We start from the raw sequence: 17,495 nt of genomic DNA on the forward strand, positions 1-17,495 counted from the left end.
TGCACTGATAGTATCCACAGTACAATTTTTTTTATGACAGCTGTTGCAATTGGAGAAATCACAGCAAGCCAAAGGAGACTGTACCGTCCTATAGACCAACCTCAGTGAGATTCTCCTTGTAACTAGTTAGATCTATACTAAGGCAATGTGGGTGCAAGGGCACTTGGCTAATGTGAGTGTTTGAACATACATTCAGCACAGTACCAGCCTGAGATATTTTTGCAACAAAAGCAAAAAGACAAATTGATTCAGCATCATCCTTTTCTGTGAGCTTATTTTACAATGACACACAAAGGTGGAGATTTAAGTCTAATTAAAAACAAAACATTCTACTTTATTGGAATCTGCTGTCTCAAACACAAATGCTGCATTGCTTAATATATTAAAGCATGTTTTTGTTCTTATATTTTTAGAAACATACTTATTACATATAAAAGAGAAGAAAAAGACAGCACACATGGGTGAAGAACAAGAACAGCATTACAGAAGAACAGCAGCAGAGGTTAGATCCACATTGCAGATCATAGCCTTAAATTTTTAGGGCAAAATATTGCCAATATCGTCCAGCACAGATACCCACCAGCCCATCAGTTAGGGATCTGGTGTGCAAAACATTTATCATCTACAAACTTATCTATTGATTTGTTTTCCCTTCAGCAGTATAGTTAATTTGTCCATTTCAAATATCCAGTCCTGAATTGATGGCATTTCTGTACTGTTTCACATTCTTGCATATATAATTCTAGCTGCCATAATCAAGTATTGTAACAATTTTAAAAGTTTCTTCTGAACTTTAACACTTAGAACGACTCCACTGTTGACAGATGCTCAGACTTGGGACACAGCTGGCTAATTAAACACTGAAAACCCTTTTGCCCATAGCATTTGTTGAACAAGGAATAAACCAAACGGCAAAACTTCATGTTTCATTTAAGCTCATAGAATTATTTCCCCTCCAGTCTCTTGGATATTATGATAGAAGCAGTGCTGCATTCTATCAGTTCCAAATTATGTAACTTTTGTTGGACTCCAAGGACACAAGTGATGACTTGACTGTGCAACTTCTGTTTCTTTCAATTACACCTTGTGCAGGTTTTCTAAACAATCCCCTGCTGAAACAAAAAGATGTTGGTGCACTTGTTCCTGAAATTTGCCATTTGATTAGCTGTGCTCTAGAACTGGCACTCACGCACCTGAGCCTCCAGGCTGTTGTAGCACAATTATAAACTACAAGAGAAAAATAAAATCCACAGACTAAACAAACCATCCAGAAAGGCAACTATGAAATATCCCTCTAAAGGCTTCCTTATGGCAGTAATCAGTGTAACTTTAATCTCTTCAAAAAGAATGCCTTTGGCCTGTTACAGACTGCCAAAATAAAGCTGCTTCGGTTCTCTTTGGAGGTATGCTATTTAAATGTTGCATGGGTCCTAAGAGTCCGGAGGTTGCACCAAAGCTACACTCCATTCCTAAGCACCAGAGTGCGGCTTTTGGTGCGGCTTCCGGATTCTTAGGATGCATGCATCATTTAAATAGCATACCTCCAGGTCAGTCCATACAGCTTTATTTTGGCAGTCTGTACCAGGCCAGAGATTTATTTACAACCTGTGATGGTTCAGTCCTCATCATACAATTTAATACTCTGATATTCTTGCTTTCCAAGAGATTGTGTTGGAATCCACTTATTTTTCTCAGCTTGTTGTTTTGCTTTTTAAAAGAGCTGATCACAGCCTGCTAGTTTAGGTCTGCAAGTTCCAACATGTTTCTCTTTAATCCAGTCAGCTCTCCCAAATGCTTCCTGCAGCTTTCCAGCCGCATGGCTGCTTCATAATGCTTTCATGCATGGCACAAATAAAGCACCCAGACCAAGGTCAAACCTGTTCACCCCCATTACAGAGTTATCCAGTTGCTACATCACTCCCCAGGCTAAATATTCTCCTGTCTGGAGCCAGAATTGGACAAACTACACAGTAAAAAGTTTGTCAGATCTCCTGGGAGTCCTTTTTCTACTTTGAAAACTCAAAAACATAGCAACAAGAAAGGCATACTAACCAAAGCTTGCTTGGGTGTCAGATTTGACCTCCTGCGTGAAGATCCAGGGGGGGTTGGTGACAAAGAGAGAGCTGGCTGAATTGTTGCTGGCATGTTTTTTCCCAAAAAGTCGGCTAATTGTTCCTTGAACAGAATGATGCTTCTTCATCTTTTCTATCTTCTGCCTTCTTTGGTGAGTCTCCAAATACTCTCTCTAGCAAGACATATTTCCAGTTTGTTCAGTTACCATCGAGCTCACAGATCTCCAACAGGTGGTAGGCTGCTCAACTAACTTTTCAGACGCTTTAAAGCTCAACCACCTGAGCAGGTAGGGAAAGAGAGAGAGAGACAGGAGGCTGGCTGCTGTTACCTGGCCACACCCCACTGCAGTTCCTTTGGTCACATTCTTTCCTCACTGCTACAATAAGCCATTGTTAAACTCCAGGCCGTTCTTTAGTCCTAAAACTTGTGAAGGTCTTCCTCAGGGAACTGCCATGTCCAAGGAAGACTATGAACTTCCACCATATAAAGTTTACAATAATTCTCAGGGAAAAAATCAAACATACTTTCCAGGTTTGCAGAAGAAAAGCAGCGTGAATAAGAATGCATTTGTTCTTGATGCATGAATTCCCCAACCTACAGTCAATATTGATTTAGGTTTCTAACCTTTCCTGTTTGTTTAGGTGCAGAAGAAATAATATTAGTAAATGCATGTTTTATTTCAAGTGTCTTTTACAATAAATTTATAAAATAGAAATATACAGCTGTCATAATTCCATATTTACTGAAATCTACTTTTTGCCCAATGAGCACAAGGTATAGCTCTGGCGAACATTCCCACAGATGGGAAGCAGCCACTGGGAGTTTCTGTTTCTATATATCCTTACCATTTATAATTCAGTGTTGGAGGGAACAATAACAGCCTGCTTTCAGATCAGAACAGTGTTCACAATAAGGAATTGTCTCCTCATGATGGGTACTTCTGGATGGATCCTAGCACAACTATTTAAAGGGCACTGGGTAGCTAATTCATCTTTATCCATGGATTATTATTATTTTTTAAAAAAACTGTAATCAGCAATACAGATGGGAAGGCTGCAAATGGAAGATAATATTGAGTTGTCCACTCACCTGTAAAATTTTGTAACTGAGGCAGGACAAATAATATTATAAAAGCCTCACTTGGAAGCACACACCTAGTTCTCATTGCATTGTAGGGAGAGGCACCACATCCTAAATGGCAAAATGAGGCACCTATGCCTACTCGGAACATAAGCCACCATGCCTTTGGGACTGTTCTGGTTTTATTGGGCTAAACCAAATAAACAGACCTTTGCTTACACAGTATGAGTTTCTGTTCCTTTCCTCCTCCTACAGCTCCCAAATCTGTTCTTAATGGTCTCCCAACCCTTTGGAGAAGATTTCCAGGGTGGTGATGCAAGACTGGCTGCAGGGGGAGGAGGAATCCAGTCCAGTCCACTGAATGTGTCTTTTCACAGGCAGAAGGACACTTTGATGTAACCCAACCTTTCCATTTGAAGAATTGGGTATTAACCGTTTAAACAAAGGTAACTACAGTTTTTCAGGATTCTTTGAAATTTGTACTGTACAGAAACAACACTGTAAACTTGAAGGTTCATATTTTAAAAGCCAAAAGGTAACAAAGGCCCAGTACAGAATGGGGGAAAGGGGTGGACAGAGGCTGTGACAATGATCCGTTGCAAAAAGGAGCTTCGAAATGCAAAATTCCGACGACGCTGCCAAGGTGCGATTACCACCCTGGAGTGTCGCAGTGATGTCTTGTGCATCATGCCATTTGGACGTGTCACACAAGACACATCATGGGTATGCGTGCTCTGTAAACACACATGTACCAAAATGGTGCTGCCAGTATGTACTAGGGCTCAGGAGCATGTGGTTGCTGTGCTCTCCTGAGCCCTAGTTTTGGCCCCATGACGGCACTTCCTGCCTGTCTGTATTGGGTCAAAATGCCACTTTCAGCATCTAATTTCTTCATTTGAACTTCAGATTAAAAAATGTCATAATGAAACTCAAATCTGGGGGATTCAGATTCTGAACTATGGTGCGAAAATTCAAACCCCTGGAGAAGGTGGTCATCCTGAAATTATTCACTCAATACACGGTTGGCAAAACTGGAGTATCCAAAATGAGAGAAAGATAGGTTTTCCATCAGTGTTTTTGTTTTTGTTTTTGTTTTGAAGGGGGAGTGTTCCCCATCAGTGGTACGTACAGCATCACAAGTTTTTTCTCAAAACTTAGCATTAGTAATAAGTGGGAACAAAAGCAGCAACCATGTTACCAATCACTATTTTGTATGCAGAGTTCAAAATCTTGAACCAGTCCAAGGGGTATATACACACACAGTAGAAAATATTTGGCAAAATGATCCTTTTGTTTTGGACGGGGTGAAGAAAAGAAGTTCTTAGATTTTTTTCCCAGCAAAATTTCTTCTTAGGTCTGGAAAATGCTCATCAAATTTAGATGAGAATGCAACAGCATCTATATATAAGCCGTCTTGATCATTTTTTATGGAAAGGTGGGGTAAAAATAAAAATTATTATTATTTATTATTATTATATAGTGTAGCTGCTCACCCAGCAGCAGGATATGGTTGCTTAAGTGTGTTAGTTGGACACAATTAAAAGAACAGATGGGATACAGATCTTAAAAGCACCACCAATATGGGAATATCTTAACATTTGAATACTGTACTTAGAATAAGGATATAAATATGCATTTTTCTTTTTTTTCTTTTAGAGAATATTGGACTAGAGAATATTTTAGAGAATACTGGGCTAGATGAAAATTGGCCTGGCTTTGTTAAACAACTCATATATACTTAAACAAGAACCATAATGTAATGTGGATCAGTTATGTCTTACATAACAACAAGATATCAAAAATTTATTCTTACTTTCTAAAATATAACAAACCATGGAGACTTATTTTATTTTTAATTTTTTTAAAAGGAATACAAATCATGCAGCATGTAGTTAACCTTCCTCTAGTCTGTTTTAATCTATCATCAGAAAGTGAACCTGTTTCAAATACATGTTTGTTGGCTAAAATATGCAGTCATGCTGGATAATTTTTTTAAGGAAGTTTGAACCATAATTTTCTTGAGCCACTGTCATTTTATGAAACATTACCTGCTGGGTAAGCCACAATGACTGACCTGTGTCTTGTTTTGTTGTTGAATGGCAAGGCCTGAGGGTGGGAGAATATGCAAGGAGGTTATGTGTCTGCTTAATTAATTAATTAATTAATTCAAGGCTTATGTTTAATTTTATCAATTGAAGGCAGTCTAGGATTAAGATTACTACAGTGGACCCTTGTTATATGCTGGGGTTTGGGTCCAAGATCCCCTGTATATAACAAAATCCGTGGATGCTCAAGTCCCATTAAATATAATGACATAGCAAAATGGTGTTCGTTATAAAAAATGGAAAATCAAGGTTTGATATTTGAAATTTATACTTTTTTTGAACATTTTCAAATCGTGAATGCTTGAATCCCTGTATTAAAAAATCTGTGTATAAGAAGGGCTGACTGTAATAACAATAATAATATATTACATTTATACCGTATATTTCATGTTTTCAGAGGATTTTGTATATCATATCTCAGTAATTCCTACAACAGTTACACCTGGCTGTTAAAATAAGTCTTATTTATTGTCACTTCAGGCATTTGTGCCTATGTCAAGAAAAGTTATTTATATATATAAATAAGTGAATGAGCGAATAACTGTGTGCTCTTTCCAGAATGTCCATAGTAGTCCAAATCTTTATTTTATGTATGTATTTATAAATAAATAAAATAAACATTTGGACTACTATGGACATTCTAATGTTACTCCTTTTTTGTAAAAATGATACATCTTAATTTTCCTTTGTGTTTTAATTGTATTCTTGTTATAATTTTGAGTTTATTGTTAGGGCTGTTGATAGTGCCAATGTCCATAGTAGTCCAAATCTAAATAAATAAATAAATAAATATTTGGACAGCTATTGACATTCCGGTGAAAGCACTCAATTATGCATTCATTCACTTATTTATATCCCAATTTCCTGCCAAAATTGGCACTAACAATAAACTACAAATTATAACAACAATACCATTAAAACATAAAAGAGAATTAAGATACATCATTTTTTTTTAAAAAAAGAGTAACATCCAACCAGTTAAAAGCCTCAAACCGCAACCCAGTATAAATGTCACAGGCTTGCATGAATAAAAAGATATAAGATGTCTGCTGGCCAGTCCCAGTTAAACTTCTGTTGTCCCACTTTTTCAGCTGCTTTTAAAATGTCATGATTTTTCTTGCCAATTCCTACTTCCCCCTTTATCCTTGGCTTACTTCAACTGCTGCAAACTGAGTTCAAAGTGCAAAAATAGTTTGCACTCAATTAATTCAGGTGTGGAGAAGAAAAGTGTGTAATCTTGCCCTTCTAGGTAGGGTCAGACAAAAATAAATCACTGTAGCTTCTCCTACCTTTCCTGTTCTACCTTATTAATAATTGCCCTCTTGACCACACTTTGGATATGGCCACGTGTGTCTCAGTTTTTAACCTGTGAAATGTTGGAGGCCACAGACATGTGCTCTAATGCACAGCTGGAATTGTATGAAGGTTTCTTCCATGTACATTGCAGCTACTTGGTGAGTATGTACAGCCCAGAATTCTCCAGTACCAACATTTACACATGCAGGGATTTAAGCAGGCTTGCTGCACACTAGCTGTGGGGGCTGCCCATCTCAAGTGCACCAAATAAGAATCCAAGATTTGAAGGTGGAGAAAACCCCTTCTTTGTGCAAATATCTCAATAAAAAGATATCTCTCTTTTAGTTATATTCTTGTCCCATTGAAAGGAAATGTAGATTCACAGTGGGCAGCAGACAATACCAATAAGAAATTTGCAAGACATATCATCTGGTATTTGCATTATTTCATCAAACCAGTTTAGCAAGCTATATAGATAAAGCAAAGGAACAAAAATGGGAGGAGTTTCTTAAAGAGTAGTAAGTTCAGAGGTTGTTTGGGAACCCTTATACAGTCTTAGAACAAAGCTAGAAAGAACTCTGGTGAACTTTAGAGCTTGCTTGCTTTTTTGTTACATTTTTTGTCAGTCATATAAAAACGTATGACACTATTGTTACTGTACTTTGCTATCTAATTCTAGGGCTGCCTGTGATTTTTATTTTTTACCTCTAGGAATAAGCTAGGAATTAATGCTGCAACCAGTACCACCACCACCTCCTCCTTTTTCTTCTTCTTCTTATTCCTCCCTGCCTCTGCAACAGAAGGAAAACCTATGCATAAAATAGGTATGTTGACTTGCTATACTTCTGCAACACTGTTCACATAAAACTATGAAAGTATAATCTTAATTGCTTATCACAGAGTGCGGTGTTCCTCATTTTCTAGCAATGACTAGCTCTTCAATATTGTATCAGTGTTCATGCCTGGCTAATCATTTTACTGAAAAATAAAAAGCAAATCATAATCTAGTTTCTGCTACTTGCATGTTATGTATTTATATTTTCTAGACCAGGGGTGAGGAAAGTCTGGCCTGTGGGCTGCACACAGTCCCCACATTTTGGGCAGAAAAAGCTTTAAAACATTTTTTTGCTCCCTTGAGGTTGTAGGGGGCAATTTTTTCAACTTCAGATTTATTTCCTTTTGGAAGATGGCCTCTTCTAAGTCAAAAATGTAGTGAAATTGCCCTATGAGGTTTTGAGAGAACTGAACTGTTGGTGACACCTTATATATTTCCTTGCATGTGTCTGCATGTGTTAAAACCAGCTAAGTTAATGTGATTATACCACTGTCTACTTGAAATGGCTGAATGCATTTACATCAAAAAATAACCTTCTCATCTGTTTAACTGGTAATTTAGAGACAGCTGCACTCTGCAGCCAACCTATCTCAAATAAGATTGATTGGTTGACTGTGAAAAACATCAGTAGTACTACTTAACACTCTTTTCCACCCTGATCTCTCAGATTACAAAATGATTTCAAATCCATGGCACTTTTTCAGGTTTTGCATTCATAAAATGTTTCCAGACCATCCACAGAGCACAAACACACCAGGGGCTTCAACAGTGGCAACTGGATGCTTCTATGTCAGTGTCTTAGGGAATCCATACTTGGTATTACTCTAAACTTTAAAAAAGCAATTCAAGACACTCAGACTATTTTGGGGAGAGGGTTCCACCTCTGGGATAGCTTCTTTAGAGCTTGGACTAAGATCTGGAGTGAATATATTGCCTCACTGATATGCAAGGAACAGGGTGTCAACTGGTATTCAACCTATTGTGGTCCTTAACTGGTTCCATTTGCCATAATATGGAAAGTATTACTCTCTTACAACTTTATACTGCAGTAATATCCCAGGAAGTCACTACTTGCATTTTCAGGGGATGACTTCCATATTATTGACAAGCATATCGATTTAGATGCACAACCATCTCCCTCCAGGACTGAACCTACCATTAGGCAAAATGAAGAAATTATCTCAGTCAGCAAATAATGAGGAAGGGGGAATAGGGAAGCAGTGACAATGCAGTTTATTAAATGGGATGGGAGGGTCTCAATTTCGAAAGAGAAGATAGCAAGGTCAATTCAAAAATTCACGCAATTACATGATTACTTATCACACCTTAAATTCATTGTAATGGCCTCCCCAAACATGACCCAGATTCTGTGCGAAGTAAGCCATCACATTGGTGGGTTCTTAATTGCGAACTGGCACCCTTGCGCATTCTCATAGCATATTTAGGCGAATGAGAGAGAGGAACCAAGGAACACCACAATTTACAAAAGAGATTGGGGGGGCGGGAAGAATGGTTGAAAGAACATGCTCAGGCCCCGATCTGTTGGGGAAAGGAGCGGGTGCAGGCCACCCTAAAGGGGCAGTCTGTATTCCGCCAATGATATAAAGATCTTACCTATTATCAAATAGAGATCGTTGATATAACTTAAGAACAGCAACAGGAAGTAATGCTTTTCTTTGTGAATGAACTGTCTTGTTTATGTATATACTTCTAATTGGTTTTTTTGTATGTAGACTTGTTTGTATTGTATTGTATTGAATTGTATTGTATTAGTATGTTGACATGTGTGATGACAGAATATACATTTTTATAATTTGTTTTATATGCATTAATAAAAATTCAAAAAATAAATAAAAAGCACACCCTATATCATATTTTGTTGTTGTTGTTGTCTGCCTTCAAGTCATTTCTGACTTCTAGAGACCCTAAGATGAACCTATCATAGGGTTTTCTTGGCAAGTTTCTTCAGAGGGGCATTGCCATTGCCATCCTCTGAGGCTGAGAGAGAGTGACTTGCCTATGCAGTCATCCAGTGGGTTTCCATAGCTGAGCAAGGATTCAAACCCTGGTCTCCAATGCTCAAACCACTACACCATGCTGGCTCTCTATCACATTCAATTATTTGAAAGCAATTGCATTATCTCTCAGAACATATGAAAAACGAAGATTCTGGATGGTATGGAGAGGCTCTGCAAGGAGAGGATGCTGTCCTCTTCACATTGTCACATCTCTGTCTTCACATAAAGAGAAAGGAGGGGATGGCTGTAGTGCTCTCCTCGTCATGTGTTGATTTTAACCCTTATTGCGAATGCCTTAATAGAATTCTAACCAAGTTCACAGCAATGTCATAGAGATAAAATGCAAGTTTACTGCCCTCAGCTCTTAGAAGAAGAGCAGAATCTGGGCAAAACAAATAAACTAAAGAAATGGAACCACATATGTTTGAAGGAAGGTAAACTAAGGCAGAATATTTTGCTCATTTTTAATCATCCTTCTCCACACAGAGATCATAGATCAAATACGTGTTCCATGGCTTTGAACTGATATTAACTTCAGAGGGGAAACATTGTAGGAGTTAGATCTTTAGCCTGACATAACTGTTATTTATAACCTGAAAGCTCAACAGAATTTTCGTCTAAGGAAGCATAGCAGCTTATCTATTTAATTGTGTGCATATGTCTTTATTACTCTACCTCAGAAGCTGATGTGATTTCTGTATGTGATATCATTGTTCAACTTCAGCTTCTTTTTTTCTCACCTTGTTGAAAGCACAAACATAGCACCAAACCTTAAAAAGGAAGAAGAAGAGGGGAAAAGCAAACGACAACACATGAGTGGAAATAATATTTTAATATGCTCATTTCACGGGATGGAAATAAACATGTTTGTTTTATACAATAACACTCTCTTTCAAAGGACTGCTGGTACCAGCAGCTTTGAGGTTATCTGGAATGTTATTGACGATATGAGACCTGAACTTGAAAATGTAAGAAAGATATAATCAAGTGGCCCAAATGCTGATTATTTATTTCATTTCATTTCTATCTCATCTTTCTCTGTGGATGGGACCCAAAAATAGTGAGCAAAATTTTGAGGATTTTTTAAAATGTAGGTAGGAGTGAAAGAAACAAAACAACAACCCTGAGTTTCAGACTGGGAAATTTGGCATTTATACTGTTGGTCAACTGTTCAGCTGGCAATTTATCATTCATCTAACCCAAGGCCATTCTGCTGACTGATGTCTCCCCTCATCCACCATTTAGAGTTATTTGATGACTCTTTTAAATAAACAGGTACAGAAAACAATTCCTTAGGTACTGTGAAATTAATTTTACATTTGTTCTTGTGTTGGCAGAAAAAGATATTTGGAATTTAATGAGTAACACAGTCACCTTGCTTCAGTTTGTGTCTATCACTCATGGCAATTTTGCGAGGAAATAGTGCACTTGAAGTATTTTTTAATTTTATTCAGCTTTACAATTTTATTATTTTAAATGTTTTAAAAATATTATTTAGAAAAAAGCCATTGTTTAAAAAACTGTTTTTTAAAATTGCTTTTTTGGTATGAAAGAAACAGCATTGTCTGCATCAGTTTTTGCAGTAAATTCAGCTTCAGTAAATTCAATTCCTGGATGATTAATATTTCTTTGTCTATTTTAGCTATGCATTTTGAAAAAATGCACTGGGAGAATGTTAACGTTTTTAAATAGCCTACAAGTATTTCAGCAAACTGGAATTTTATACCAAACTCCTATTATTAGTCTCATATAAAATAGCCCCAGTTGGATTTACCTATTTGCTCATTCAGTACTGAATCAATTGATTCAGTCTGCCGCTCTTACAGGAATTAACCAACAGGTTTCCAGACTTTTTAGATTGTTTTGTATTGTATCTAAAAATAATTAAGGTGTTTAATATAATCAATATGTAGCGGAAAATGGGCTGGCAATGAAAAAGAAGTTATTAGGACAATTTATTTTCCACAAGAGGGCAGTGCTCCACAGAGACAAAGAGAAATGGATATTTTGTAATACAATCTCCTTTTCCCATATGATTTGTAGGGTGGAAATGAGATAGAATTAGCCTGCATATACATGGTGATATCATTATGAACTCCAATGTTTTTCTGTAACACATCATGGAAAAATAAATCTGCATGTAAGGCTGGATCCAGACTAAACCCCACTGAGTTCAGTGGTATTTATTTCCCGTTAAATGGTTACAAGCTTGCAGTCTACATTAGGGTTACCTGATCTCAGGGCCTGACCTCAGGGTCCATCTATACTCTAGAAATAATGCAGTTTGACACCACTTTAAGTGATGTAGCTCCAGCCTATGGAATCTTGGGATCTGTCATTTTACTAGGGCTTTAGCCTTGTCTGCCAAAGAGTGCTGGTGCCTCACAAAACTACAAATGCCAGGATTTTATATGAGGGAACCATGACAATTAAAGTAATATGGCATTATTTCTGTAAGGTAGATGCACCCTGAGTCAATTTTTATGGATCAGGTCAGAAATAAGGGTGACAATTCTTCAGTTTTGGTGGGTTCTGCTCCAGACAAGAGCAGAGGGCTATGTGCTAAGCTTCAGTTCAACTAGCAGAACAGCAGCTTGTTACAAGTTGCTGCAATGTGGAAAGACTTTCCATGGGTCTATGGAGTTACTTTAGTTAACTTCCTCCTTCCTTACCAGATGCAGTGGTGCCACAGCTCACCCTCTACTCTGCTCTCCATCCAACCTTTGGCTAGAAGCTAGTAGACTAGATTAAGTGTTCCTCATCCTCAATTTTTTGTGGGTTTTCAGGCTATGTGGGCATGTTCTAGAAGAGTTTATTCCTGATGTTTCGCCAGCATCTATGGCTGGCATCTTCAGAGAATGCCAGCCACAGATGCTGGCGAAAGATCAGGAATAAACTCTTCTAGAACATGGCCACATAGCCCGAAAAACCCACAAAAAATTATGGATGCCTGCCATGAAAGCCCATGACTTTACGTTCCTCATCCTGTTTCCCTAAATAGGTGAGTTTAGGCTCAAACTCTCAATAAATTCCCTCATTTCATCTTGATGGAATAAATACCTTCATTTCACCTTGATCTGAGAAGATCCCCTTTAGCCAAGATTTCTGTCTTCATTTCCAAACAAGAAAATAGGGTGTGTCTCTGTGTTTGAATGACCAATTGTGGGCAACTGTGGTTGGTATTTCACACAACACTTAATGACATCACCAGGGCCCATCCCTAGGTCTCAGGCTCTGGCCCAGAAACCTCAGGGCCTGGGATGCTCCTGAACTGGCAGCTCTATTTGTTATACGTCAGTTTCATGGAAATCAGTAAGACTAAAGCATGAATAACTTGGCTCAAGACAGACAAGGACTGGACTTTTAAATATATTTTTCATGTAAAAAGGGTGTTCAGTGCTTTCAAACTGGCTTCAGTGGTGGCATGTAAAAATTTAGTGACTTCTTTAAACTGCTTTTCCATGAGGTGATGCAGTTTGAAATCAGCATGAGTGGATTTTATTTTGATATACACTTATTCACTACAATTGGCACCCGAGACACTTCAGAAGAGGTTCTCATGTACAGAATTGTGAAATAGACTGCAATTTTGGCAGGGACAGCAAACCTTTAGTTTCTTGGCCAGATCAGATCACTGATCTGGCTGCATTCAACATGGCTTTCATCTTGTTGTCAGTTACATGCCTGTGTGTGGCATAGATGAGGTTTATGAGCTCTGCTTTCTTATAAAACACTGGAAACAACAATTTCTGCTTCCTTGGCCAGGATTTATTTATTTATTTTTTGCAACATACAAGTGTATGTATGTATGTACAAGTGTATTGCTATGTATCTGTGCAATGGAATATTATTACTGATTGGTTAGATTTTTCATGCTCCAAATGTCCATGGCTGATACAACAAATGAAGACAAATAAGAAATGCAAAAATCTCTTAAATTTAAATTTAAATGAAAAATTTCTTCAAATCAGACCATTAAATGCTTATTTAAATTGGAGGGGGGACTATAAGTTATTTCGCACCATTTTTAATATGTAGAGAGATCTTGTAGCACCTTTGAGACTTACTGAAAGAAGTAGGCAATATGAGCTATTATAGACTAAAGTCTACTTCCTCAGATGCATTTGGAAGTAGGCTTCAGTCTAGGAAAGCTCATACTGCCAACTTCTTTCTTTCAGTTAGTCTCAAAAGGTGCTACAAGATCTCTCTGCATACTGATTCTACAGACTAACATGGTTATATCTTTGAATTCTACCATTTTTAATAGATTGTCATTCTGGGTAGAAAAATCCATGTGCTGAACGCATACGTATTTTACTGTATGTCATCTATCATCACACAATATATGATCCATAAGACTCTTCTGAAGATGACCAAGCTTGGACATTGCTGGGGAGTCTGTGTTCAGAAATAAAAGCACACCCTTGTTGATTCCCTAGAAAGGGTTGGATAGACTGAGATTTTCTGAGGATTAACTTATTTTAGTGTGCACTCTTGCAGTTGGTTATATGCATGTCAAATGACAGAATGGAGTATGGCCAGAAGAAATTACAATATGAGGTCATAATAACACAATATGAGTTAAATGAAAGAACAAGGCATGGGAGCTATAGGAAGAAACATGTCCTATTTGGAGGCTGGATCGTTTTCAGAGGCAGTACTTATTTTTACAGATATCGCAATACTCCTTTGGAGCTGTGGTTGAACAAAAATGTATGATAGGATTCAATTGAAAAAAGAGGAAAGGAAATCAAGACTATTGTGCCCAAATTAAATCCAAAAATTCTGGGAATTACACTAAGAAAAATTAGTTCAAGTAAACACAAATCATGTTGTTGAAATAGATGCACAGATCTAGTCACTGATGGAAACTGAGCTGTGCAAGCTGCCATAACAAGAACATTGTATTCTATGTGTTCTCCCATTGGCAGAGGGATAAAAACACAGAGTTATATAATTAATGCAACACTCCCTTTCCTGTAAGTATCTGTTATGACATGACGCAAGTTATTCATGCCACGAACTCACAAGAAACTTCAGCTATGCATCTAGTTAAAATGATGCATTCCCAAGTAGGGTGTAGTACCTTTTAAATATGTTAAAGATTGTTAAGAATGATAGGCTGTCATAGGCAGCCAACCATGAAACAAACTGATTTATATACTACACCGTCAGCAGTTATGCCACAATGCACAACAGTGACATTGTAACTGGGAAGAGGATTTGCTGGATGCAGGGGGACCAAACTCACAGTGAAACTTGCAGTTCAGTAGCATTTTTAGTCAATGTGGAATTTTCTGGCAGCCACAGATTAACTGATGTATAGTATTTATGTGAATGGTTAGCAATCATTAGAACTTTGCATTGATTCTTAAATCATAACTAAGGGGCTCTACAGACTGCCCTTAAGGCCCTTATTCCAAAGAAAAACATATGGGGACAAGAAAGGGAAGAAGGTCTTGGCTTCATCACCACATATCAGGGTTGGGCAAAATGCCTCCAGGTGTTGGACTCCAACTCCCATTATGTTTCACTATAGGCTCTCCTGACTAAAGTTGATGGGATCTCTAATCCAGCAACATTTGGAGGGCTACAGTTTCTATGGAAAAGGATCAGACTAATTGGTCCCATTTATTCTAAAGCTGAGCCCTTTAATTGTTATTATTTTTTAAATACCTCTCTTTTGAGAGAAAAAGTAAGAAATAACCTTCCCAAATGGGTGGACCTATGTTTTGGACCTTGTACAAATCACTTCAAAGATTCCAATAGATTCTTGGCATCTGTTGATAAGTTCTGCTAACCAAAATGTCATCCCCTAATTCAGTCAAAACTAGGGAGACACCTGAGATATTGCTTTCATTCTCTAATTTACCAGAGAAAAGCATCCTGCACTCTCCATGCAATTCATAGTGATGTGATTTACTGTTTTAAGCTTATTTACTATTGTTAGTCTTGATTGTATATGTATGCAAAGAGATCTAGTAGCACCTTTGAGACTGAGCGAAAGATGTTGCAGCATAAGCTTTCATAGGAGTTCATCACATAGAGGGCGAATTGGCAAAATCCCATGCAGAAACGGGATTTTAAAATCAAGGTGCTGTTTGTCAGATGCGTTGGCATGAAAGTGAAATAACGTGGAAATAATCAGAACACAGAAAACTCCTTTGTACTTGAGGAATTTAGCAAAAGTAAAAAGGAGCTGGTTTTGATGACGTTGCATTTGGCTTATTTTAGCGTTATTTCTCTTTCACGCAAATGTCGTCTGAAAAACAGCCTGCAAATAGGTTTTTTTCAACTTTCAATTTGTGTCAATCCCAAACATTGTCTGAAAAACAACCTGCAAATGCAGGTTGTTTTCAGTTTAAATTTAGTTTCTGCACAGGATTCATCCCGTGAGATAAGCTCCATGGACTTGATCTATTTCCTCAGAAGCATGGAGACATTCTGAGGAAGCAGAACAAGTCTATGAAAGCTCATGCCACAACGTTTTTCACTCAGCAAAGCGTAGTGCTTTGAGCATTGGACTACAACTCTAGAAACCAGGGTTTGAGTCTCTGCTCGACCATTAAACCCACTGACTTTAGCCAATTCACACTCTCTCAGTCTCAGGTGAAGACAGTGGCAATCCTCCTCTGAACAAATCTTGCCAAGAAAACCCTGTGATAGAGGTTGTATGTTGTGCGCCTTCAAGATGGGCTTTTCTTGGCAAGATTTGTTCAGAGGAGATTGGGCATTGCCTTTCCTCAAGGCTGAGAGTGTGGGACTTGTCCAAGGTCACCCAGTGGGTTTTATGGCTAAGCTGGGAATCAAACCCTGGTCTCCAGAGTTCAAAACACTGTGCTACAGTTCGGCTTAGAGTTTCCATAAGTCTGCAATGATGTGAAAGCACCCAGCAACAATAAAGTTTCAAAGGTGCTACAAGAGCCCTTTGCATACTGATACATGAGACTAGCTAGGCTATGTCTCTTGACAGTACAGTTGGCCCTCTATGTTTGCGGCTTTGACTTTTGTGGTTTTGGTTAATGTGTCCTCTTTAGGAATCTCTAGGTCCTCCAATGCAACTCTGACACAAGTTATGCTGGAAGACTTAGAGAAGTTCCTAGAGAAAACACTTCTCTAGACATTTGTAGGTCCTCTAGCATGATTCTATGATCACCTTTTGGCAGATGTTGACCATAGAGTTGCACTGGAGGACCTGGAGATTCCCAGGGAGGTGTTCTCTCGGGTAAAAAGAATAGTGCTTTATTTTATTTTTATTCATGGGGGTCCATCACTCCTAACCCCAGAGAATGTGGAGGGACCACTGAATATGCTTTGCATTGAATTGTTCATCAATGTACAAAAGCAATGGATAATATTGTGAAAGAGTGCCTTGGAGCATGTGGGAAGTGCCTGTCCTCCCATGTTGCATCCGAGATCAGGGTCTCTGAGGAAGCGATGGTGGCTACTGCGCTTCCTTCTCCAGGAATGATGATGGGGTTCCCCTGGACAGGCTGCCCAGATGTCCTAACCACAAAGGAAGACGAGGCACTGCAAAATGGAGGATGTTCAAGAAAATGGAAGATGTGATCAAATAGAAGCTAAGCTCCAGGGTGACCAGATGTCCTAACAGCCAAGAAGGCCAAGGCACTACAAAATGAAGGCCACTGAGGAAAAATGGAAGACATGACCAAATAAAGGCTTAACACACTCATCTAAATGTGAATCCATGCTTCTCAGTCCTGGTCCAACTGGAGGACATTTGGGAATGGCTCCTGGACAGAAGCCTGAAAGGTAGGCCATGGAAAAGGAGAAAGAGGACCTGTGGTCACCCTGCAGAAGGTTGAAAGGTAGGACATGTCCTGCAAAAGGAGGAATCCTAGTCCCTCTGCAGAAGGTGGAAATGGAGGAGGCCTCCTGGAAAAGGAAGACCTGTGGTTACCCTGCAGAAGGTTGGAATGGAGGACATGTCCTGAAAAGGAGGACCTCTGGTCCAGAAGATGGAAATGGAGGATGGGTCCTGGGAAAGGAGGACCTCTAGTCCCCCTGAAGAAGGTGGCAATGGAGGACGTGTCCTTGGTCACTCTGCAGAAAGTGGGAAGGAGCAGG

The 17,495-nt window shown here is 38.5% G+C and overlaps 1 protein-coding gene across 3 annotated transcripts in view; it reads right to left on the bottom strand.

Annotated features, from left to right (window-relative positions):
* The window catches only part of CUNH6orf132 (chromosome unknown C6orf132 homolog), a 59,354-nt gene extending 57,061 nt beyond the window's left edge, over positions 1-2,293 (bottom strand). For all 3 annotated transcript variants that reach the window (XR_016280411.1, XM_089514419.1, XM_089514418.1), the window contains exon 1: positions 2,053-2,293. Coding sequence is in view for 2 of the 3 variants with exons in the window: in XM_089514419.1 (XP_089370545.1) it covers positions 2,053-2,200 (148 nt within the window). In the remaining variant the exon portion in view is untranslated. The remainder of the gene's footprint in view (positions 1-2,052) is intronic.
* Positions 2,294-17,495: the final 15,202 nt, after the last annotated feature.

This window comes from Sceloporus occidentalis, unplaced genomic scaffold (assembly GCF_023333645.1).
Source record: "Sceloporus occidentalis isolate IW3139 unplaced genomic scaffold, rSceOcc1.0.p SCAF_3, whole genome shotgun sequence".
NCBI classification, from domain to species: Eukaryota; Metazoa; Chordata; class Lepidosauria; order Squamata; family Phrynosomatidae; genus Sceloporus; species Sceloporus occidentalis.